Raw genomic sequence first — 24,861 nt, forward strand, 5'->3', positions numbered from 1 at the left:
GTGGTTTGTAATTAAGCTCCATTTACTTCAATGGAACAGCGTTTGAAACCCACCCAATCTGGAGACAAGAGAGGGGAAAAGTGGCCATGTTTTTGTAGCGCTGGATAACCCCTTTAAGACTACCCAACTAATATTGTGTAGGTCCTGACGTGCCTCCATACTCTGAGAACCTCGAGGTCTGGACTCCATAGACCACCCAAGAGGTCAGCAGCTGATCCTGTAAGTTGTAACGTGCAGCCTCCAGAAATCAGACAGATCATCTGGGCAATCTGGGGGCTCTAAGTCACCTTTAAGTTTTCTTCCCATAGTGTAGCCTTCCCACACTCATCCATCCACATCAGGGATGGGGAACCTCTGGCCCCCCAGCTGTTGCCAAACTACAATTCCCATCATGCCTGGGCAGCCAAAGCTTCGCTTTGGCTGTCCAGGCATGATGGGAATTGTAGTTTGGCAACAGCTGGAGGGTCGGAGGTTCCCCATCACTGATCTACAATCATGGATGGGAAACTACAATTCCCATAATACCTGGACAACTGGAATGCTGAAGATTCCCCATCCTTGGTATACAGCCAGCTGCAATGCCCTGTGTGATCTGACTCCTTTCCGTCATAGCAATTAATAGAATTGGACCAGAAGAGCTAGCCATCACCCCCAACCCACACCAGGATACCTGTGGCCCTGTTTCCTATGTCACTTTTGTAGGTACTAACCACTACATACAAGAACAACCCCATAAGCACCAATGTTCTGGAGATGCCCCGACCAGTCATCCCATGTCACAATTGGGTCCTTGCTGAAGTCACGTACTATAGACCCTTATGTTTGTGTCCAATGCATCAATTTCAAGAACTGACCTTCCCTGATGGGCGTCACTGTCCTGGTAATCCATGATATTTAGAGATGAGCGAACCTGGAGCATGCTTGAGTCGATCCGAACCCGATCGGCATTTGATTAGCGGTGGCTGCTGAAGTTGGATAAAGCCCTAAGGCTATGTGGAAATCATGGATATAGTCATTGGCTGTATCCATGTTTTCCAGACAACCTTAGAGCTTTATCCAAGTTCAGCAGCCCCAGCTAATCAAATACCGAACGATCGGGTTCGGATGGACTCGAACCAGAACCGGTTCGCTCATCTCTAATGATATTCCTTTGTCATTTTAATGCTTTATCTTAGGGCCCTATTACACGAAGCGATAATTGGCTAAATCGGGCTGATTCGTGATTATCGCTCTGTGTAATAGAGACAATTACATTGGCTGATCGTTTCTTTAGGTTGAAAGATAAAATCATTGGGCATCGGGCACGTGTAATAGTGATGGACGGCGACGGCTGATGATTGTAGCATAAAATAATAAAGTATTTACTTACCTTACTGTGTTCCCTGGTGTCCTGGGGCCTCCCCCAGTCTCTGCGGCAGCAGCTCTGCCTTCTGTTCTAGTTTCTGCACTGAGAGGCCACTCAGCCAGTCACTGGCATTGTCAGTGCAGAGATGGAAACAGAAGGCAGAGCTGCAGCGACAGGGAAGGCCCGAAGACACCAGGGAACATGGTAAGGTAAGTATATACTTTATTTTACACTAAAGGCAAGGGCTGCACGGACATCCTTAACGATGTCAGAGCAGGCCGACAGTCCTTGCTGCCTGACAGTCAGCCCGTGTAATTGCTCAGTAGTCAATATATCAGATCGGCGCTCGTTTACACTTTATGATTGGACCGTGTAATAGGACCCGTATCGCTGTATGTTCTACAATGGAGCGTATGTAAGGAAGCCATGGAAATCTGTAAGATATACAATGTTTATTCAGCCGTAATGACAGTAAACGTAGATATAAGGCATTTCTCATCTACAAGCATAAACTTCACAGTTATAGGTTCACAATCAGTACGTGGACAATGTATAATCTAAAACACAATATAATAATATAACAGCTATAATAAACATGGGAACCTTCATGAGCCGTCTCGGGACTGGCACAAGCTTTGCCAACACAAGTCAAGCGGGGGTGAAGAGCAGCCATTCTGGGGGGTTAGAGAACAGGCAGTACATTTTTGGCGGTATCGACTGTGTTGAATATTGTGGCGTCTCTGTTCAGGACAGGGCCCTTTAAGGCAGATGAGTCTTCCCTTTTACACTCTGACAGCTGCTGGTGCTCAGTATAGTTATACCGTTGCTATAGCTGTGACGGGGCCTTAAGGAGATAAAACGTGTAAGTAGGTCAAATAAAATCTACAGTAAGAGGGGGGGGGGGGGGTGAGTGCGGAGACAGATCCCGCCACGCTGCCCCCTGCTGGGATGCTTAGATATGAAGTACAAGGCTAGATATGGATGAAATAAAAACAATTCATTCGCTGAGGTCGGACATTGCGATTACTGGCACTGAGGTCCGTGGCTATTCTGGGTTTGGTAAGCAATGGGATCAACACCATTTTGCATAGTGCACTTAGCGGAGTGACGTCTCATATACAGGAATAAATCGCTTACAAGAGTATGGAGTAAAATCTTACAAAATGTGAAATACACAGCGTCAAATCAAACCACATGTAACAATGAGAGGAAAACGTCCCTGATGGCGTCGTCCGAGCAGATATACAGGTCAGCAGACGCCACGGCCAGAATACATGTAGTGAACACACAGAGAAATCTCAGAGGCACCATGAGGAGAGGGGAGGGATACCACGTGGAGCCTCTTCACTTAGGACATGCGTCCCGGCTTCTTCTGTATACTCTAGAAGAGAGAAGGAAGAGGTTAGAGAAGGTGTCAGGCGGCAGCCGGAGAAGAGAAAGACCCACAAACTGCATCTACGGAGATGATACCGGGGTCTGGCCTGTGGGTATAAGCAAATAAAATGGGGGGGGGGGGGAATGTGTCAGAGAAGTCTTAAAGGAACACTAAACCTAAAAGAACATAAGGGGACCACACATGAAGAAGAGGTTTAGCCACTGAAGATGCAGAACACTGGGGGGGGGGGGGGGGGGGGGGGGGGGGGGGCTTTACTACCCCCCCAGAGGTAAGGCCCCAATACACAATAGATGTCTCAGTCAATGTCATCAATGTCGACAGGAACGGCTGACCATATAATGTGTCTATGGGGTCCTCCTGACATCTGGTACATGCTTAATGCCTTTGTTCCTGTGGACATAAACCACTGCAGGAGCTGTCTGGCGGCATCTTATCCCCCCTCTCCCCATTCTGCTGAGCGTGCTTGTGTATGGTGGGGCTTTCTGACTGGCTTGGCTTCGGCCAGACATCTCTTATATCACAGGGACATGTGCTGCCAATGGCCAATGATTTTCCAGTAGGCTGCAGTGGCCCAATGAGCGGCGAGTATTTGCATGTTTACTGACCAATTGCTAGCCCTATCATATAGGGCGATATTGGCCAATAGTCAATAACAGGGCCCTAAGTCCCATGCTGATCAGTTTTACATTCAAGTGGGGAATGACAGATTGGTGAGCCTTGGGGCCCTATTCCACCGGACGATTATCGTTCAGATTATCGTTAAATCGTTCGAATCTAAACGATAATCGTTCGGTTGAATAGCAGTTACCTACTAACGACTGAAAGAGAAAACGTTGTCTATTAATATGACCTGGACCTATTTTTATCGTTGCTCGTTCGCAAATCGTTCGCATTGAATAATAAGTTGTTTTCGGTCGTTCGTAGTAGTGACAAACGCAATAGAGACGACCATAACGATCATAAGTAACGATTATCTTTTCATGTAAATGGGTGAACAATTTCAGGTCTTTTGTAATAGCGATCGTTTATTGTTAACGATTATGCGAATGATAATCGGTCTGTGTAAGAAGGGCCTAAGGGCCCTATTCCACGGGACGATTATCGGCAAGGCGGTTTGCTAGAGATGCTCCTCTGGCCAATAATCGCCGTACATAAAAGTGTCAGTGATTAGCCGAGGAGTGGAAAAATGCCTGATCCTCAGCTCATCGCACCCTTTTGTGTCATGTGAAAATATATCACGATTGGCCTGTGAAAACAAAGCATGTGTGGCAGACAGCAATATATTTCAATGGTCACACAAACAATATAGGGATAATCTATGTGGTCCAGCCATGCAATTGCTCGTGCCTTTGGCTTGTGTCCTTGCACAGCCTCATATTCGGCCATGTAAAAGGACCTTAAAGGCCATATCACATGACCCCTATACGCAGGGAAGTAAGCTTGGCGCTAGTTTTCCTCTTGTTCCCTGCTCACTATTGTGCTGAAGAGGAGCACTGATTGGCTGAAGAGGAGCCGTTTGAAATTCCCAGCTCATCTCTTCAGCCAATCAATGCGCTGAAGATGGGAGCCGGGGATGTCGGAAGACCTGCTGCGCGGAGCAGGTAACGTATGCTCTTGGCCGCGGCGGTGGGGGCGATCACAGCGGCGGCGGGGGGTGGGGCGGTGTTTGGTGTTGTGTGTAAATCTGAGCGGCGGCCGGGGGTGGAGATCGGAGCGGCGGGGGTGGCGATCGGAGCGGCGCAGGGGGCGGGCTGCGGGCGCACGATCGCAAAACGATTTTCCCGTATGATATATCGTTCCGTCTAAACGCTGATCGTTATAAAAAAAAAAAATCGTTACTTTGAAATCGTTAATCGTACGATCGGGCCAATAATCGCCTCGTGTAAACTTAGCATAAGCGTGCGTTTACACAGAGAGATCTGACAGATTTTTAAAGCCAAAACCAGGAACAGACTATAAACAGGGAACAGGTCATAAAAGACTAATGGTGGTTTTACACGGAACTATGTATCGTTCGAATTTGCACGATAACGGTCGAATTGGAATGATAATCGTACGTGTAAACGCAGCAAACGATCAAGCGATGAGCGAAAAATTGTTCATTTTTATCTTTCAACATGTTCTCAAATCGTCGTTGATCGTTTGCAAAAAATTTGCCGATCGTTCAGTGTAAACAATCTTTCAACGATTTCCCCTATGTGTGAGATAGGCTTAAGCGATCGCAAAACGAATATTCCGTACAATGTATCGTTCCGTCTAAACGCCGATCGTTATAAAAAAAAAATTGTTCATTCAAAGTCGTTAATCGTGCGATTGGGCGAATTATCGCTCAGTGTAAAACCACCATAATATTTATCTTCTTCTCAAATTAATTCCTGACTTTGGCTTCAAAGATCTGTCAGATAAATCTGTCTGTGTAAACACACCATTAGGGTACAAACACACAGGACGTATACGCAGCAAGTTTCTCGCTGGTATCCTGTCCCGGTTTAGTCAATGGCAGACAAAATCGCAGCAGGGATCTTCATTTTGTCTGCAGTCCGCCCCGTTAACCCCCCGGCCGCCGGAGCATATACTTTACCTGATCCCGGCTCCGGCTTGCTCCGGGGGTCCCAGTGTCTTCACCAAGCCGGAGCGGGGACCAGGTAAAGTATAAGCTCCAGCCAGCCGCCCCCCGCAGCCCCGATCAGCCCCCCCCCCGGCAATCGGGGCTGCAGGGGGCCGGGCATACATTACCTGATCCCGGCTCCTGCTTGCTTCGGCGGCTCCCGGCACGTCCCGTCCGGCCAATCAGTGCGCTGCCCCGCCGCAGCGCACTGATTGGCCGGGCGGGCCATGAAGACTCTGGGAGCCCCTAAGCAAGCAGGAACGGGGACCCGGTAATGTATAATGTCTGGAGGCCGGGGGGTTAATGGGGCGGGCTGCAGACAAACTCGCAGCAGGGATGTGCATCCCTGCTGCGATTTTGTCTGCCATTGAATACACAGGCACAGGATTCGCAGTGAGTAACTAGCTGCGAATACGCCGTGTGTGTTTGTACCCTTAGACTAAAGGCCCTATTCCACAGAACGATTATCGTCCGTATCCGGCCGATATCGGCCGCTACGGACGATAATCGTCCCGTGGAATAGAGTGCAACGAGCAGCCAACATCGTCATGTCGGCTGATCGTTGCAGTCGCTTGTTTTTCAACATGTTGAAAAACAAGCGACTGATACAGCAACGATCTTCTGCCGTTGCTCTGTTGAATAGGAGCATCTGCAGCAGCTGTGCTGTATCCTATGGGCTACCCGGACGATCAGCGATCACCCGGGCAGCCCCCGCACAGCTCCCCGCCGCCCCCTCCCGCACTCACCCGCTCGCTGCAGCCGCGTTGAATAGCGGTGGCAGCGAGTGGGGAACGAGGAGCAAAAGAGCACTGAGAGCGCTCGTTTGCTCCTCTTAACGACCCGTGAAATAGGGCTTTGAGGCTTAGTAATGATTGTGTAATGGTTCAGGGAAGAAAAAGAGCGCTGCACCTCACACCTATGGCTGATACTAGTGCCCCTAGGCTAAATAAAAAACACATCAGAATTTTGTGTATGAATTGATCAAGCCATACTGCCCCATGTACCGCGTGCAGGTATCTGATACACACAGGTCCCTACACTAAGTCCATACCGTGCCGGTCAGTGCCCACCACCCCCGCAGGCGTGCACAGTCAGGGAACGGGGGCCATGGGACCAGACCCAAAAACACCACACCAGAACCCGGGCAGCACCGCCGGCGGAGAAGGTCGCCCCCAAACAGCACAAGTCTGGATGAGGTATTGCGCTCACCATAGCTGCTGCAGACAGAATGGGAAAAGACAGGAGGGATTAAAACCATGTGCACTCAGGTGTCTCCTGCTAATCGTTAATGAGTGTGAGGTGCAGCGCTCTTTTTCTTCCCTGAACCGTATTTTGTTTCTCTCTTTTCTCCGTGTTTTGCACTCCTCCTGGCAACCCACATGACCGCAATTAGCAGGAGACACCTGAGTGCACATGGTTTTAATCCCTCCTGTTTTTTCCCATTCTGTCTGCAGCAGCTATGGTGAGCACAATAACTCATCCAGACTTGTGCTGTTTGGGGGCGACCTTCTCCGCCGACGGTGCTGGCCGGGTTCTGGTGTGGTGTTTTTGGGTCTGGTCCTGTGGCATGGGGGTCGCAGGGCCGTCCCATGGCCCCCGTTCCCTGGCTGTGCGCGCCGGCGGGGTTGGTGGCCACTGACTGGCACGGTGTGGACTTAGTGTAGGGACCTGTGTGTATCAGATACCGGCACGAGGTACATGGGGCAGTATGGCTTGATCAATTCATACACAAAATTCTGATGTGTTTATTTAGCCTAGGGGCACTAGTATCAGCCATAGGTGTGAGGTGCAGCACTCTTTTTCTTCCCTGAACCGTATGATTGTGTAATGGGCCTGAGGGGAGAGGCTCCTGCTGCAGGTGGCCATCTTACAGTACAACACAAAACAGCAAGGAGAAGAAAAAGAAAACATGGAGGATCTGGGACACACACAGGAGACAACTTTATAGATTTATCCTTTTTTATCAGAATAGAAGTACAATTAAAGGAAATGAGAATACAGGAGGATTTGCTTTAATTTTTAGCTGTATTTTTTTTTGTTTAGTGTTCTTTTAAGACTTTGTGAATATCTATAAACTGTAGAGATGAGCGAACCGAGTTCGGATTCGAGTCGATCCGAACCCAAACTTTCGCCATTTGATTAGCGGGGGCTGCTGAACTTGGATAAAGCTCTAAGGTTGTCTAGAAAACATGGATACAGCCAATGACTATATCCATGTTTTCCACACAGCCGTAGGGCTTTATCAAAGTTCAGCAGCCACCGCTAATCAAATGCCGAAAGTTCGGGTTCGGATGGACTCGAGCATGCTCCAGGTTCGCTCATCTCTAATAAGCTGGGATTCCCCAAAGGAAGGAGCGGGGCCTCTTCACTCATTCCTTTAATATGGCTTCACTAGGATCAATAGCACTGTGGTAAGAAGGTCGTGTAGGAGATGCCAAGAGCTAAACACATCCAGACACAGCGGCGGAGCTTCATCCATTAATAATGGGGACTCCGCCTGTACATTACATCGGCAGTATCCAGGACATGATTGCATTATCCTTCTCATAGATCGTACATTGGTAAAAGGTCTTCATAACCATGCAAGATCTCATCACTCTCTGGTACATGCTAAGGAGAAGGCAAGAGAGGAAACACAACCATGCGGCATGTCAGAGCAGAAGGCAGGATATTTTCTGGTCGGAGGCCATGCTGTCAGATTGTACCACTCCCAAGGGTCACAATAATTCTTTAAGGGGTATTCCCATATAAGACACTGGGGTCCTGCTCTCTTATTCACCTATTAACAGATCTCACCTTTAGAGGCCATTTTGGGAGTAGCACAACCGTGCCAATATATTAAAGAGAACCTATCACCCCCGTGCCAGGGTGAAGGCCGCTGGACCCCCGGATACTTACCCCATCTCGCCAAGTCCTGCTCCTGGAGCTGGTCCCGGGATGGAGATATTTTTGTCGGAAGCCCAGCGCACGTGCTGCAGAGATGAGTCCGACGCCCATAGAGAATGACAGCTCCATTCATTCTATGAGCATCGGACTCATCTATGCAGTGCACACGCCAGGCTTCCGACAAGAATACCTCCGTCCCTGGACTGGCTCCAAAAGTGGGACTTGGCGCAATGGGGTAAGTATCCAGGGCCCTAGCGACCTTCACCCCGACACGGGGGGTGACAGGTTCCCTTTAAACTCAAGAATAGCCATGAGGGATCAATAAGGGATTTTAGGAGAGCAACCGCAAAGAAAAAGGAAGGAGCAGATTGGTGGAGGCAGCCACGATACTGGCACTGATATGACTGCGGCTCAAGTGTATAGGAATTCTGGGTCAGCAAGTAAGCATAACCAGGATGGATATTAGGACCACTCACATCTCTGCTGACCCTGGGTCACACCGAGATCAGCGGCTGGCCCAACTTTCCCTCCGGGTGAAGATTCTTCAATTAGTAGAAAGGTGCAATAAAAAAAGTCATGTCAGGCTTCATCATGTGTTTCATTGCCACAGAGAATCTATAACTGCAGCAAGATGTCCGGCCTTCCATAACCAAGAGGCTCCTGCTGCACATAAAAGCCTGAGGCCCTAAGATATGGCCGCCCTGGTGATAGATGAACGATGAACATTCCCCCAGTGTGCACAAGAGACATACTGAGGAATATATGAAACACTTTAAAGGGGTTATCCAGCGCTACAAAAACATGGCCACTTTTCCCTCTCTCCTTTCCAGACTGGGTGGGGTTTCAAACTCAGTTCCATTAAAGTAAATGGAGCTTAATTGCAAACCACACCTGAACTGGAGACAAGAGAGGGGGAAAAGTGGCCATGTTTTTTTAATAGCACTGGATAACCCCTTTAAGGCTATGTTCCCACAATGTAAAAAATAAGGGCAAACAATGATCACGATCATTAATAACGGCCGCTGTTTAGCAACAACGGCCGTTATTAACCCTTATTTTTACATTGTATGATCATAGCCTAAGACTGGTCCAGGCCATTGTCTGTTATCTGGCTATAGGTGTGAAAGCATTTGGCAATCTGGATCTTTGGATTCTCGCCAATAAGTGCAACAGGAGCTCTTGGGTCATAGCTCGTAATAAATCCATTTTTCCTGTGATAGACAGGTATCCAGGATAAAATACAGTGCAACATCTTGTTACATCATGTACGCGTTTTGGCCTGGCATGTCCTTCATCAGCTTGGCTGAAACGCGTACTAGATGTAACTTATGTATATTGTACTGAATAAATAAGCTCATATTCATCTGGTGAGTGCTGGGTTTCTTACATACATATATACATACTACTGGATCTCTCCACCTTGTGCACCACGGACCAGCGGAGTGCTGTCTCCCTTCTCCCAACAGTGCAACATCTGGCATGGAGATAGAGCCGCATCAGCATCTAGTAACACTGCCTCCGCCCTCCATCCAGCCACTGACCTTTGACTGACACCCCGAGTGCTGAGCTTTGCATTAACTGATCAGTATCAATCAAGTACGAGTAGCTGAGAGGAAGGTGCAGGCGGTGTGACTACATAACACTGCAGCTCCACTCCAAAGCCTACTTACCTGGTGCAGGGACTAAAGTAGTTATCCAGGCTTACACAAAACATGGTCACTTCCTTCCAGAGAAAGCAGCACTATTGTTCTCAGTCTGGGTGTGGGTTTTGCACCTCAGTTCTACTGAAGTGAATGAACTGTAATACGGCACACAACCTTAGGACATGGGTGGTGCTGTGTTTTTCCTGATCCTGGATACCCATTAAGGCTGGGTTCACACTACGTATATTTCAGTCAGTATTGTGGTCCTCATATTGCAATCAAAACCAGGAGTGGATTAAAAACACAGAAAGGATCTGTTCACACAATGTTGAAATTGAGTGGATGGCCGCCATTTAATGGCAAATGTTTGCTGTTATTTTAAAACAACGGCTTATATTGAAATAATGGCCGTTATTTACTGTTATATGGCGGCCATCCACTCAATTTCAACATTGTGTGAACAGAGCCTTTCTGTGTTTTTAATCCACTCCTGGTTTTGGTTGCAATATGAGGACCTGACATGAGGACCAAATACAGCCTGAAATATACGTAGTGTGAACCCAACCTTAAAGTGTATAAGTACTGAAGGGGGTGATAGAATAAAGGGATTGCATATGTATAGAACCTATCATTACCCGCCCCCCTTCCCATAGCCAAGCTGTATCCATCCCCTCCTTGGTTGAACTTTATGGACATGCATTTTATTTTTTTTTTTAACCATATAAACTATGTAACTATGATTATCAAATATTAAAACCTATAATATAATCACATGCTTGGCTTGCCTCATTCTATGGAACTCCCAAACATAACTGTTCAGCTCTCAGCAATGTTCGGAGGTCCCATAATGGATGAATAGACCCAAGGCAGAGTGTGCATGCCGTCAGTGGACAGCGGACCTCCAGACTCATGAGCAGAGGGCCATCGATCAGACTCCCACCAATCACATAGTTAATCCCATCTGCCTCACTTTTTATTGGCTCAGTGACCAGCATATTGCATTCTAGTGGTTCTTTACCAGATCCGGTGTTGGACACTTTTTATTGCTTGAGATGAAGAGTGTGGCGGATAGAAATCTACCATAATGTAGCAGATACCCCCCACTGTGAGGACGACCCTGAAAGACCACTAACCTGGCTGATGTTGATGCCCGTCAGCTTCTCCACCGTGTCCGGCAGGCGGTTGAGTATATTCAGAACTTCTCCTGTGATTTTGGAGGCTCCAACCTCACCTCCACCGCTGGATACCATCTTAATCTTGTTCACCTGGGTTAAGGGCTTGCTGATCTCCTCTACAACCTGAAACAGGGAACCGAAGTGAGAAAATGTATTACAGCAGAACAGCCTTATCCCTTTATCACCATGCACCATACATTTACAGCGCTAATGCTAGGTAGGTTTTTATTGTAGTTGGGGAAAGGGCCCCAAGAGGCAAATTAGGCACAGGATGCCCACATCTGCATTGCACCGACAGGCGTAATATACAAAACACACAATAATACACACAAAAAAGTAGTTAATAACAAATACTGAAAGGTGTCTGTGTACTCACCTCTGGCAGCTTCTCCAGCAACATGTCCACTATGGCGGCCTCCTGATATTGCTGGAAGGCTTCTGCCTTCTTGGCCATCTGCTCAGCATCGGCTCGAGCCCGGACTTCAACTGCATAAGCCTGAGCCTCCCCCTTTACCTGTGGGGAAGAGGAGAGAAGTGTAAGGAAACCAAGCGTCTACACTTTAGGCTGGGACTACACAAAGATACCCGGGAATCACTGAGTCGTACTGGCTGAATAATCCCACTACAAATAAATGGGGCTGTGCTGCGACCCACAGGCGACCAGAAAAGAATCAATGCAAAATGGATAGTCCACAAGCGTAACCCCATTCACTTGTATGATTGAAGGGTTGAAACATCCAGGCAGTGCGACATAAGGATTCCTAGTAATCTTCTAGTAGCCCCTGCCTTGACCTGACAATTTTAGATGTCCACTGAGGACGGGTACTGACCCTGATAGACTCCGCTTCTGCCTCCGCTTCAGTAATGAGCTTCATTCTGAAAGTAAAGAATATCATGTGACGGGAGAACAGACGGCATGTGAGGAGAATACAGAATAGAGATGGCTGCATATCTCTCTATCCATCAATGGATGAATAATACCCACACACTATAATTATTATATATATACACATACATATATTTTTTTTTTTATGGGGGACCTCTTGGCAGCAGATATGGGAACAAGGGATCTAGTAGTTTGATTTACCACCCATGATCCTTGTGTTCTCAGGGAGGATAGGCCCCAACCAGAGGTATCTGGAAGCAGATCACCTCCGTATGTCTATTGAAAACACATGCACACACGGCTAAGTGTTGTGATGCAGAGACAGCTGACATCTATCTGACACGTACGCTCAGCCTAACCCACCTCTCGGCCTCAGCCAGTTTCTCCAGTCGGTAGCGCTCGGCTTCTGCCGGCTTCTTGATCCTGGCCTCCAGCTCCTTCTCCTTACGGATGATTTCTTGGTCTTGCAGTTGGATCTGCTGAGTCCTCTCCACCACCTGGACCTGAACCTTCTGCTCCTCAATCTTCTGCTTTGTTTTAGCCACCTGCAATGATACAAGTGACAGGTCATCCGGCTGCCCCCTGGGTTATTTTAGGAAGAGATGATGACACGGTGAGGCTCCTACCTGTAACTGATAGGCCAGGTCGCTCTCTGCTTTCCTGGTGTTCACCTCTAGGTCATATGTGGCTTTCTTTAGCTCGAAGTCCCGCTGGGCTTTCGCCATCTCTATCTCATTGATGTACTGAGCGGATACCTTTGCCTGTTGAGCCTCCGCTTCCTGCAAGGTAGAGAACACATAACAACAGGCCTGAGGCTACTAGCTGTAATTTAAATGCTGCAGTCACTCTCACCTGGCATCTAGTGTGTTAAACAGAATCCAGCAGCATAGGGGTGCCCGCCATGTATGCCGCACACTAAGCTGCTGCCTGCTCCATACTCTTCCCAACATCATGATGTATATGTATGTTGGGAAGGAGGTTACAAAGTAGAGCCACAACACCAGTAAAGCTAATATCACACTAAAGCCCGTATTACACAGGGCAATCAGCGGGAGCAAGCGAACCTGTTAGGTCAGCGCTCGCTTACTCCTCGATCCCAGCTTTCTGTCTGCACTATTACATGTGCTGACAGTGAGTGGGTAAGTGTGTGTGTGTGTGTGGGGGGGGGGGGGGGGGAAGGGTTGTGGGGTGCATGTGAGGGGCTCCCTAAACGATGGTTGCCATTGTTGTCGTTGAAAGACATCGTGCATGTCGGCTGATCATTGCCTTTTATTACACAAAACGATTATCGTCCGTAACGGCCGATAATCGCTTACTGTAATAGGGCCTGAAGGCTTTTTTCAGCTCTGGACTGCAGTGTTATTGTCACCTGCACTACCTTATGACAGGTCATCAGGCTCCGCTGAGATCCTGGGATACAGCCAGGGAGTGCGTGACAGTACACTCCATTCCCCAGCCAGTAGAACATCTGACTTGTTCTGCTTTGTTATAATCTATGGAGTAAACAAGTTGGACTTGACTGACAGCCAGGGAAAGACACACGCTGCTGCACACTGGCTCCAGCTCTCAGGTGCGATCAGTAACTTTTGGTGTGTCTGAGGACGGATCAGAAGTTACTGCAGATGCAGCTAATGCTTTAAAGGGGTTATCCAGCGCTACAAAAAAACATGGCCACTTTTCCCCCTCTCGTCTCCAGGTCAGGTGTTGTTTGCAATTAAGCTGCAATTACTTCAATAGAACTGAAAAACCCCACCCAATCTGGAGACGAGAGGGGGGAAGTGGCCATGTTTCTGTAGCGCTGGATAACCCCTTTAAATCAATGAGAAGTGTTATTAGCCTAGATGTCCAGGCCTAAATCATCCCAATATCTATTGTGGAAAGGAAGGACTCCAAGGACACCAAGTCCCCCCCCCCCCCCAAGGCTCCGTTCACACAGAGTAAAACTGGCGGAATTCCAATCCCGCCAGCCTCCGTATCATAATGACAGACTATGGGAGGTTCGGGCGCCTCCTCTCTCCGCACTGAAGTATGGAAAGAGAGGAGGCGCGCAAGCCTCCCATTGACCGTCATTATGACATGTCAGTTTTACTCCGTGTGAACGGAGCCTAAGGGCCCTATTCCACCGGACGATTATCGTTCACATAATTGTTAACGATTAAAGATCTCAAACGACCGCTATTGCAAAAGACCTGAAAACGTTCACTCATTTCCATGGAACGATAATCGTTACTTATGATCGTATTTGCTTCGTTTCTTCTATTTGATTAGTTTTTTCTTCACTATTTCTTCGCTATTGCGTTCGTATCTACTGCGAACGAATTCAATGCGAACGATCAACGATAAAAATCTCTGTCACCTAATTCTCACAATTCCCAAGACCGCTTCACGTAAAATTTACCTTAATCCCGGCATCCCTTTTGGCAACTGCTTCTCCGATTCTTGCGTCCTTCTGCACCTGCGCTGTCCTGGCTTTACCCAGAGAGTGCAAGTAATCCTAAAGAAGGCAGAGAAAACATGGCTCAGTATTACCCCCTTATACCTAACCCCCTCCACCTACCCACAAGCCTTTGCCCCTTATTCACCTGATCATCATGGATGTCCTTCAGGGTGTAGCTGACCACGCTGATCCCCATGTTCACCAGGTCAGAAGAGGCCACTCTGAACACCTGCTCAGAGAACTTCTGCCGGTCCTTGTAGATCTCCTGATGGCAATAAGAGTAAAGGGGTCAACATCAGCGAGACACTTTAAGAAACGTGAACAACGTACATGCTGTAGATAAGTAAGGAGACTATGTACAGACAGGAGGCCTGCTCCAGGTACAGATCTGCCGCCTCTCCTCTCTACAACTGAGAATGTATTAGCAAACAGGGGTCACCAGGCCCTCCTTCTCCCAGCGAGGGTCCCAGGAGGCATTTATGCTTAGTATTTGTTTTGTCTTCTCTGACATCAATATTCTCCAACATAGTATCCTACCTCTACAGTCATGTGAGCCATGATGGCGCGCTGGTGGCCCTCCAAGGTTTCCAGGGCTATATGAGCCACTTCATTCTCGGACTTCCCCAGGAACATTTGACAGGCGGCTGCCAGCATCTCCTTATTCTGCCCCTGGATCTTTACCTACAGATGGGATACACACAGAAGTGACTCCATATGTCTGATCTCTGCTTCTGTACATGGCAGCCGATCCTAGCCTGCCTTACCTGAGCGATGCCGGTGACAGAGATGGGGACACCATGCCGTGTATAGACCTTCTCACTCTTTACATTTAGCGTCAGTGTATTCAGAGAGATCCTGTAGACAATGATTATGTGAATAGATGTACATGTATGGACACAACACATATATTATATATACAATAAGCAGCAAGGGTCTCACCTCTGTATCTGCTGCACACAGGGGAGGACGAAGACCCGTCCACCGGCTATCATCACCGGAGGGGTGCGGCAGAAGCCTGAAATACATCACAGCTCTATGAGCTCTACATCATAGGGTTATAGGGCGGCTCCGGCTACATCCCGCAACATTAGGGTTATGCCAATCTGACTGTGAGATCTGTATTGCACGCACAGACCCCAAGGACAGGTCCCCTTCCCCAGATTTAGTAGAGAAGAATCCATCAACAAAAATGGGAAGTGCGGAATCCATCATCTGCATATTTTCCTTTACGTAACATATCAGTTAGTTGCATGGTGTACTTGTGCGTTCTGTCAGTGCGCTCTATTGTTGTGTGGTTTGTACGCCCCCTAGTGAACGGACTGAAGTTGTGCAAGAATGTTGCAACTTTTTAAAGTGTTGCATATAATAGATATGTCTAAAAACTCCCTTCACCTAACCCATGCCCGTTTACTAAAGCCACTTTGTCAGACAAGGCACACGCCTGTCTAAAACCAAGAAAATGCACCATTTTTGTGCAAAAAAATTGCTATTTTGTTATGCCATAAAACTAATAAACAAGCCTTGGACAATGTCCCAAACATGCTCTGGAGACTTATCAAGTCCTCATTATACAGAAAATTAAAGGGGTTCTCCAGGATTAGGAAAAAATGGCTGCCTTCTTGCAAAACTAGCGCCACCCCTCTCCTCAGGTTGTTTGTGGTATTACAATTCAGCTCCGATCACTTTCATGGAACTGAGCTGCCAAAGTGCACACCCAAACCGAGGACAGGAGAGGTGCGGATTATGGAAGAAAACAGCCATCTTTTTCCAATCTTGGATAACCCCTTTAAAGGGTTTATGCTTTTTTTCTAGAAACAATGCTACTTCTTTAGTCTGTGTCTGGTATTGCTGCTCAGATCCACTGAAGGGAATAGAAGCAAGCTGTAATACCGCACACAACCTGAGGACAGAGGTGGCAGTGTTTTGGAAAGGAAGCAGCAATGGTTTCCTAATCCTTTAGGATGGAATGGGATCTTACCTGATACCACCATGGCTTCATTCGGTCCACAGGTATAAAACACCATCTAGAAGGAGAAGAAAAAGAAAATTCAACATTTTTTGTGGCGTTGGGCGATTCATTCTCTTACTATTCTCACTATGATCTACATATCCATATTCACACTACAGAATCGGCTTCGATGGGAGTTGTAGTTTTGCAACAGTGTGATGGGGAACATTGTTTTGGGGCGACATTAATCTTCCTTTGCTGCTGGGACTGATAGTGGAGGATACGGCCGATATTGCGTCCTATTACCCGGCCTGGTTCTGTATACGAGTGCTGATCTTGTATACTGTGTCTCTATACACAGCCTATTAGATGACTCTGGCATCACAGGAGAAGGGCCATACAAACCATCGCCGGATCTCCCATGTGCCCCTTTGCTGCCTCACATCCCTACTACACGGAGTGTGGACGATGGTCAATAACTTCTGAGGGGTTAAAACTATACAAGCGGCCAATGCTTGTCCATCAGCTGATCTGCGGCCATATTCCACAGGGTGATACCAGACTGATGGGCCAATAATCACCCTGTGTAATACGGCCCTTAGATAGGGAGCAATGCTTCAGTGCAAGGATGGGGAACCTTTGGCCCTCCAGCTGTGGCAACACTACAGTTCCCATCATGCCTGGACAGCCAAAGCTTTGGCTTCTGTAAGGTCACGCGGCATCATGTGACCAATATCTGCGGGTGCAGTGACCTCACATCTAGTATAGGGTTAATATAAGCTCGGCCCATGCACTGTGATATGTCCCTCGCAATGACTTTAGTCCCTTCCTGTTTATGGACGTTACAAAACTGTTACTGAACGTGACCCTGGATTACACAACGGATGGATTTCTGATGACAAATCGGCCGTCAATTGACTGACCTCCCTTATATCACATGAGCACAGAGACCTGAGACGTAAGGCTATACAGTATAGATATCTAACCACTCGCCAGTATATACGCCACCAGCCGGTGAATGGAGCTTTCCTAAACAACCACCCACATAAAAATATTATCTCTTACAGTCAAATTATACAAAGATTTTTTGTGCAATACTTTTTCTGTGTACTAGGAGCCTATTGGTACTTTTACACGGAGCGATAATTCGCCTGATCGCACGATTAACGATTTAGAATGAACGATTGTTTTTTCATAACGATCAGCGTTTACACGGAACGATACATTGTACGGAAAAATCGTTTTGCGATCGCTTAAGCCTATCTCATACATAGGTGAAATCGTTGAAAGAATGTTTACATGGAACGATCTGCGAATTTTTTGCGAACGATCAACGGCGATTTGAGAAGTTGTTGAAAGATCAAAATGAACGATTTCTCGCTCGTCGCTTGATCGTTCGCTGCGTTTACACATACGATTATCGTTCGAATTCGACCGTTATCGCGGAAATTCGAACGATAAATCGCTCCGTGAAAACCACCATAAGGCTGCGCACTACAGACATCAATCCAGCTATGCATCATGTGACTCGAGAGCTCCGCAACACCAGGGTGCACACTACAGACATGTAACAATCCAGCCATTTATCACTGCACAGAGCTCTGCAAGATGAGGCTGTACACTATAGGTATCCAACAATGTGCTCGGATACATAAGGCTGCACACTATAGGTATCTAACAATGTGCTCTGCAAGATGAGGCTGCACACTATAGGTATCCAACAATATGCTCGGATACATAAGGCTGCACACTATAGGTATCTAACAATGTGCTCGGCTACAAGGCTGCACACTATAGGTATCTAACAATGTGCTCGGCTACAAGGCTGCACACTATAGGTATCTAACAATATGCTTGGATACATAAGGCCGCACATTATAGGTATCCAACTATCTGCTCGGCTACATAAGGCTGCAAACCGACATGTTCCCATAATCCAACCCACCATCATGCTGATGTAAGGGGAGCCCATACACCATGGTCCAGCTGTAGCGGCACACATCAGTCAGATGTCGCGGACTTTGCTGCTACTTTTGCTGACTCTACTGGAGTCAGTGTGCAATACCAGACATAGACAGGTGTGGTGCTGTTCCTCCAAGCAGCTATGTTTCTATAGTCATGTACGGCTGCTATAGCTTCCAGTAATGCCGGCTCCAGCCTGTACATTGCTGGTAGACAGAACCTTGTGACCAGACAGATGGAATCTACAAACAATGTGCTGGAAGAGAGAGATTGACAGATGGTGCAGGCCGGAGTACTACAGATACCACCCACACTGCGGCACTAATGGCCAGAGATACAGCCTGAGTGTACAGAGGCCTCCTGATGGGGGGGAAGCTGGATTCCATCTTGCAGACCCTGTTGCTGTCTAAGTGATTGATGAGCGCTAAGAGTCTGGCAGCGGCTTACCCCTCCCCTCTCTATAGAGAACACACAGACATTCAGCCCTACAGATAGAAAGTGTATGGAGAGATCAGGAGGGATACAAACATTCAGCCAATTACTGAAAGGACATGGCCACTTCTAAAGGGATTATCCCTTTAAGAGTTTACCCTACTCAAAGAATAGGTGATGGTCAGATGTCGGAGCTCTGGGGACCCCACCGATCACGAGAACAGAGGCCAATTCTCCATGTAGAGCACATGCTCGACCACCGCTCCATTCATTCTCCAAACAGGGCTCAGCAATGTTCATAAGTCCTATAGAGAGTGAATGGAGCGGTGGTCGAGCATATGCAGTACTGATCAGATCTCTGGATCAGGAGTCCCACCCATCAGATACTTATGAGGGTATGTTCACACTACGGAATACGCGCAGAAATTTCAAGTGGAGGCCGCGCGGCGGAAGTTTTGCCTGTCCCATTGACTCAATGATATTCTCAAGCTCAATCTGCCGTCCGCCGAAAGATTTGCGACAGGCAGAAATTCAAGCGGAGTCCGCTGCGCAGAGTACAGTAAAAAAAGAAAAAAAGAAAAAAAAGAAAAAGCACAGCACCACCCCCGTGCCCAGGTTGTGTGTGATATTACAACTCAGCTCCGTTCACTTCAATGGAACTGAACAGTAAAACCCCCACACCCTATGTAAAAACGAGCGCCAATCTGCTAGATCAGCGCTCGTTTACTGGGCCTATTACGGCCCGACAATCGTTAGCGAGGGCTGCAGGGACATTGCAGCATACATTGCCTCTAGCAGGGCTTCTCCTCCGCTCCCGCGGCGCAGCATCAGCTCTGGAGCGGCCTGACTGAGCTATCAGACCGCTCAGCCAATCACTGGCCGTGGCGGTCCCAGCCTGTGATTGGCTGAGCGGTCTGACAGCTCAGTCAGGCCACTCCGGAGTTGATGCTGCACCGCGGGACCCGGGGAGGAAGACGGAGCGGAGGAGAAGCCCTGCTAGGTAATGTATGCTGCTTCTCAAATCGTCGGTCGCCCACCACGCACCGCTATGCCACGAAGCAATGCGTGGTGGGTCACCGATGATTTTAGGTTTGGGCCTAAATAAACAATCAGCCGATGACATGATCAGCTGATCTCTTTCTCTATCCACCGAGTGATAATCGGCTGAATAGGGCCGATCCGGGCAATTATCGCTCCGTGGAATAGGGCCCTAAGTGATGACAGGAGAGGCGCTGTGTCTGGAAGAAGGCCGCCATGTTTTTCTAAGCCTGTATAGCCCCTATAATTTCTTACAGAAATCCATAGAGGTCTTCATAGATCATCATTACCTTAAGGTTACAAACACACTTGCCGGATCTGCAGCGAGTCTCCTTGCTGCGTTTTTGCAGCGAGACTGGCTGCAGATCCCGGGCCTATACTTTCAATAGCAGATTTTGTCTGCAGCCCGCCCCATTAACCCCCTGGCCGCCAGACATTATACATTACCCGGTCCCCGTTCCTGCTTGCTTCGGGGCTCCCGGTGTCTTCACGGCCCGCCCGGCCAATCAGTGCGCTGCGGCGGGGCAGCGCACTGATTGGCCGGGCGGAACGTGCCGGGAGCCGCCAAAGCAAGCAGGAGCCGGGATCAGGTAATGTATATCCTGCCCGCCCCCCTGCAGCCCCGATCGCCCCCAGCCGCACGATCGCCCCCAGCCCCGCAGCCCCCGGCCGCACGATCGCCCGCAGCCCCCGGCCGCATGATCGCCCGCAGCCCAAGGCTGCACGATCGCCCGCTAGGGGCGATCGTACGGCCGGGGGCTGCGATGCTGGGGGCGATCGTGCGGTCGGGGGCTGCAGGGCTGGGGGCTGCGGGCGATTGTGCGGCCGGGGGCTGCGGGCAATCATGCGGCCAGGGGCTGCGGGCGATCGTGCGGCCGGGGGCGATATACATTACCTGATCCCGGCTCCTGCTTGCTTCAGCGGCTCCCGGCACGTTCCGCCCGGCCAATCAGTGCGCTGCCCCGCCGCAGCGCACTGATTGGCCGGGCGGGCCGTGAAGACACCGGGAGCCCCGAAGCAAGCAGGAACGGGGACCCGGTAATGTATAATGTCTGGCGGCCAGGGGGTTAATGGGGCGGGCTGCAGACAAAATCGCAGCAGGGATGTACATCCCTGCTGCGAGTTTCTCTGCTATTGAAAGTATAGGGCCGGGATCTGCAGCGAGTCTCGCTGCAAAAACGCAGCAAGGAGACTCGCTGCAGATCCGGCAAGTGTGTTTGTAACCTTATACACATAATACAGTCACATCCCCGGCCTGACTGCGGCTCTAAAGACCCAAACTGAGAGCATTACAGTGATCCATGGCGCTGTCAGAGAGTCACATGAGCCGCCATCTCTACTATACCATAATGTTGGCTATGATACCACTAATCCCAGGTACACACCTATATGACCACAGGACCACCAGGGACTGTGTACTACATATACCACTAGAGTGCCAGGGACCGATAGCTGCACCCATCCCCCAAACAACTGGTGTGATGTGAGTAAACCCAGGCCTCATTCCCGTCACCTCTCTTCATACATCAGACGGATACGGTAAACCTTTACTTTTTAATGTAAAAATTCACGCTTTCTACTTTAATTTATATATTAACAATTTAGCAACTATTTGTGTAAAAAAGAAAAAAAAAAGTGTAGGTTTTTTGATTAATAAAGTTGCAGACGTAAGTAAAAGGCGTTTACAGCCAGGCTAGTAATTGTCACTGTACGGCCAGGTCTACAAGGTGACTGATGATTGGCTGACACGCTGCATGTGTACCTGTCACTACAGGATGGCTTCATATATGAGCGTGTGCAGGTACTGGCCCCATTGACTTCAATAGTCAGTGACTACATTCTTTATACGTGTTTGGGCTCAGTCCTAGACAAGCAGCGAGCCGAGCCTTACAGTGGGCAACACATGAAATTACCCGAGTACAGTTACTAAGTTGAGACCATTGAAGTCAATGAGGCCCGAGCCTGTACTCACACATATAGATCAGCACCCTGTTCTGGCAGGATACCAATGTATACGTGCAGCGTGTCAGCAGAGCGCGGTGTGATCCCAGTGTAATGGGCTTCCTGTTCCTTCCAGTATAATGGATTGCTATAGCATTGCATAACTCTCCCATAGACCTTAAAGGGGCACTCCAGAAAAAAAAAATCTTTCAAATCAAGCACCAAATATTTGTAAATCACTTCTATTTAAAAATCGCAAGCCTTCCAGTACTTATCAGCTGCTGTATGTCCTACAGGAAGTGGTGTATTCTTTCCAGTCTGACACAGTGCTCTCTGCTGCCACCTCTGTCCATGTCAGGAACTGTCCAGAGCAGGAGAGGTTTTCTATGGGGATTTGCTGCTGCTCTGGACAGTTCACCACCACTGACATGGACAGAGGTGGCAGGAGAGAGCCCTGTGTCAGACTGGAAAGAATATACCACTTGCTGCAGGGCATACAGCAGCTGATAAGTACAGGAAGACTGGAGAGTTTTAAACAGAAGTAAATAACAAATCTATCTAACTTTCTGCCACCAGTTGATTTAAAAGATTTTTATTTGCTGGAGTACCCCTTTAACACCAAAAGCATACTTTTTTCCTTGGCTCACAATGTATCTGCTATTTGTTCAGCTTCTGCATGATGGATAGGTTGGGCCGTAGGTTTGGTTGGGATGGATAGGTTGGGCCGTAGGTTTGGTTGGGATGGACAGGTTGGGCCGTAGGTTTGGTTGGGATGGATAGGTTGGGCCGTAGGTTTGGTTGGGATGGACAGGTTGGGCCGTAGGTTTGGTTGGGATGGATAGGTTGGGCCGTAGGTTTGGTTGGGATGGATGGGGTGGGCTGTAGGTTTGGTTGGGATGGATGGGGTGGGCTGTAGGTTTGGTTGGGATGGATGGGGTGGGCTGTAGGTTTGGTTGGGATGGATAGGTTGGGCCGTAGGTTTGGTTGGGATGGACAGGTTGGGCCGTAGGTTTGGTTGGGATGGATAGGTTGGGCCGTAGGTTTGGTTGGGATGGATAGGTTGGGCCGTAGGTTTGGTTGGGATGGACGGGTTGGGCTGTAGGTTTGGTTGGGATGGATGGGGTGGGCCGTAGGTTTGGTTGGGATGGATGGATGGGGTGGGCTGTAGGTTTGGTTGGGATGGATGGGGTGGGCTGTAGGTGTGGTTGGGATGGATAGGCTGGGCTGTAGGTTTGGTTGGTATGGACGGGTTGGGCTGTAGGTTTGGTTGGTATGGACGGGTTGGGCTGTAGGTTTGGTTGGGATGGATAGGCTGGGCTGTAGGTGTGGTTGGGATGGATAGGCTGGGCTGTAGGTTTGGTTAGGGTCGAGGTTTGGTTGGGATGGATAGGCTGGGCTGTAGGTTTGGTTAGGGTCGAGGTTTGGTTGGGATGGATAGGCTGGGCTGTAGGTTTGGTTAGGGTCGAGGTTTGGTTGGGATGGATAGGCTGGGCTGCAGGTTTGGTTAGGGTCGAGGTTTGGTTGGGATGGATAGGCTGGGCTGTAGGTTACATTGTGATTCAGTAACAGACAAACCCTCCCCCCATGATGTGACTGGTTACACGGCAGGATATGGTGAGCGGCATCAGACTGCACAGCGCCGGCTTCCACCACCACAATCTGCCGTCCCTGATGCTGCCGGCCGACGTGGCTCACTATCTGCAGGAGCTGATCTCATTACAGTCAGTCATGTCTGCAGAGCTGGCGGCCAGAAGCTGCATCACTGAGCTGGCAGGGTCCTCGCCCATCAGTGCCAGCCGCCATAGAAGACTAACAGCACCCCAACCTGGGGATCCTCACAGAGCATCCTGGGAGTTGTAGTTCTACAGGAAGAGCCACAGGTTGGCTTCCGGTTACCAGGTCCTGATGGGAGTTGTAGTTCTACAGGAAAAGCCACAGGTTGGCTTCCGGTTACCAGGTCCTGATGGAAGTTGTAGTTCAACATCATCTAAAGTGCTGCAGGTTTGGGCATGTTGGGAGTTGTAGTTACAGGTCGGCTTTCAGTTATTAGGGCCTAATGGGAGCTGTAGTTCGAAAATAACTAAAGAGCCACAGGTCGGGGTATGCTGGGAGTTGTAGTTTTGCGAAAGCTTAAGAGCTACAGGTCAGGGTATGCTGGGAGTTGTAGTATAGCTACAGGTTGGAGAATCCTATCCTAAAGCCGCACTGCATGTGATGTGTATGTGCAACAATTTAGAGGGATTCTTATTTATAATTTCATATCAATATCCAACCCCTAGCGCCCCCTGCTGATCAGCTGTATACGGGGGTCACATGATCCTGACAGCTCCCGCAGCGTTCTCCCATTCAAATAAACAGATCACAAGATCACAACGTTCCCATCATCCACCGTCACGTCATCCGTATACCCTGATCGGTCACTATATACCTCTGCTTGCTGTCAGTATATGACACTGTATACACCTGCGGCTCTTCAGTTGTTGCAAAACTACAACTCCCATCATGCCTGGACAGCCAAAGGCTGTCCAGGCATGATGGGAATTGTAGTTTTGCTACAGCTGGAGGGGGAGAGGGTCAGGGTGGATACATGGAGGTTTCTAGTCACTGACAGCAAGCAGAGGTCTGATATTGAGAGTAGATTAGTGATCCAGCAGTATATATATGTATATACACCCTATATACACACAATAGGGCTATATATAGTAAAGGTTTGTAATGGCCACACCCGGCAGAGCCCCAGCCGCCCTACCGCACACACCCTGTTCACACCCGGGCACAGTGCCGCATCCCTGACGCACGTGTGTCCCTATAGCATGCATACCGCACCTTGTGAGCAGCACAGTGACCCCCGAGGTAACAATCCTCCGTCCTCCTCACTCGTCTTCCTCCTGTGTTTATCTTCCCGTTACTGCTCCACCCTGCGCCCCCTCCTCCTCCACCCTCACCACTTACACACACACACTGGGGCTAATGGACAGGATCATAGAGACGCGCTCACCGCGCACAGCGACCTCTGGTGTCTGGGATTACTCACTGCACGCAGCGACCCCAAGCGTCAGGGATTACTCACTGCGCACAGCGACATCTAGCGTCAGAGATTACTCACTGCACTCTACAGGAATAGGACTGTATAGAGATAGAATGTATCAACACAAAGTAGAACA

The 24,861-nt window shown here is 48.8% G+C and overlaps 1 protein-coding gene across 2 annotated transcripts; it reads right to left on the reverse strand.

The window, feature by feature from the left end:
• Positions 1-1,782: 1,782 nt before the first annotated feature.
• FLOT1 (flotillin 1) lies at positions 1,783-24,640 on the reverse strand. Of its 2 annotated transcripts, none has more exons than XM_069943766.1 (13): positions 24,524-24,640; positions 16,355-16,400; positions 15,316-15,391; positions 15,141-15,231; positions 14,914-15,057; positions 14,522-14,641; positions 14,338-14,433; positions 12,566-12,718; positions 12,303-12,484; positions 11,884-11,929; positions 11,430-11,567; positions 11,012-11,176; positions 1,783-2,726 (listed from the first exon to the last, which is right to left on the reverse strand). In XM_069943766.1, exons 2-13 carry the CDS (start codon positions 16,398-16,400, stop codon positions 2,694-2,696), a joined length of 1,290 nt encoding a protein of 429 aa, XP_069799867.1. In that variant the 5' UTR covers positions 24,524-24,640; the 3' UTR covers positions 1,783-2,693. The 2 variants fall into 2 exon arrangements, with proteins under 2 accessions (XP_069799867.1, XP_069799868.1); XM_069943767.1 differs by lacking the exon at positions 1,783-2,726 and adding an exon at positions 8,712-8,777 and having other exon boundaries at positions 24,524-24,639.
• Between the last annotated feature and the right edge of the window lie 221 nt (positions 24,641-24,861).

This window comes from Dendropsophus ebraccatus, chromosome 10 (assembly GCF_027789765.1).
Source record: "Dendropsophus ebraccatus isolate aDenEbr1 chromosome 10, aDenEbr1.pat, whole genome shotgun sequence".
Taxonomy (NCBI): Eukaryota; Metazoa; Chordata; class Amphibia; order Anura; family Hylidae; genus Dendropsophus; species Dendropsophus ebraccatus.

What these genes read in the sequence shown, in the direction of transcription:
- FLOT1 (XM_069943767.1), bottom strand. Translation starts at nt 16,400, where the DNA reads ATGGTGTTTTATACCTGTGGACCGAATGAAGCCATGGTGGTATCAG. An exon ending in TGTGTGCAGCAGATACAGAG is followed by an intron (nt 15,232 to 15,315) that starts GTGAGACCCTTG and finishes CATTGTCTACAG; the next exon opens with GATCTCTCTGAATACACTGA. An exon ending in AAAGGGATGCCGGGATTAAG is followed by an intron (nt 12,719 to 14,337) that starts GTAAATTTTACG and finishes TCTACCTTGCAG; the next exon opens with GAAGCGGAGGCTCAACAGGC.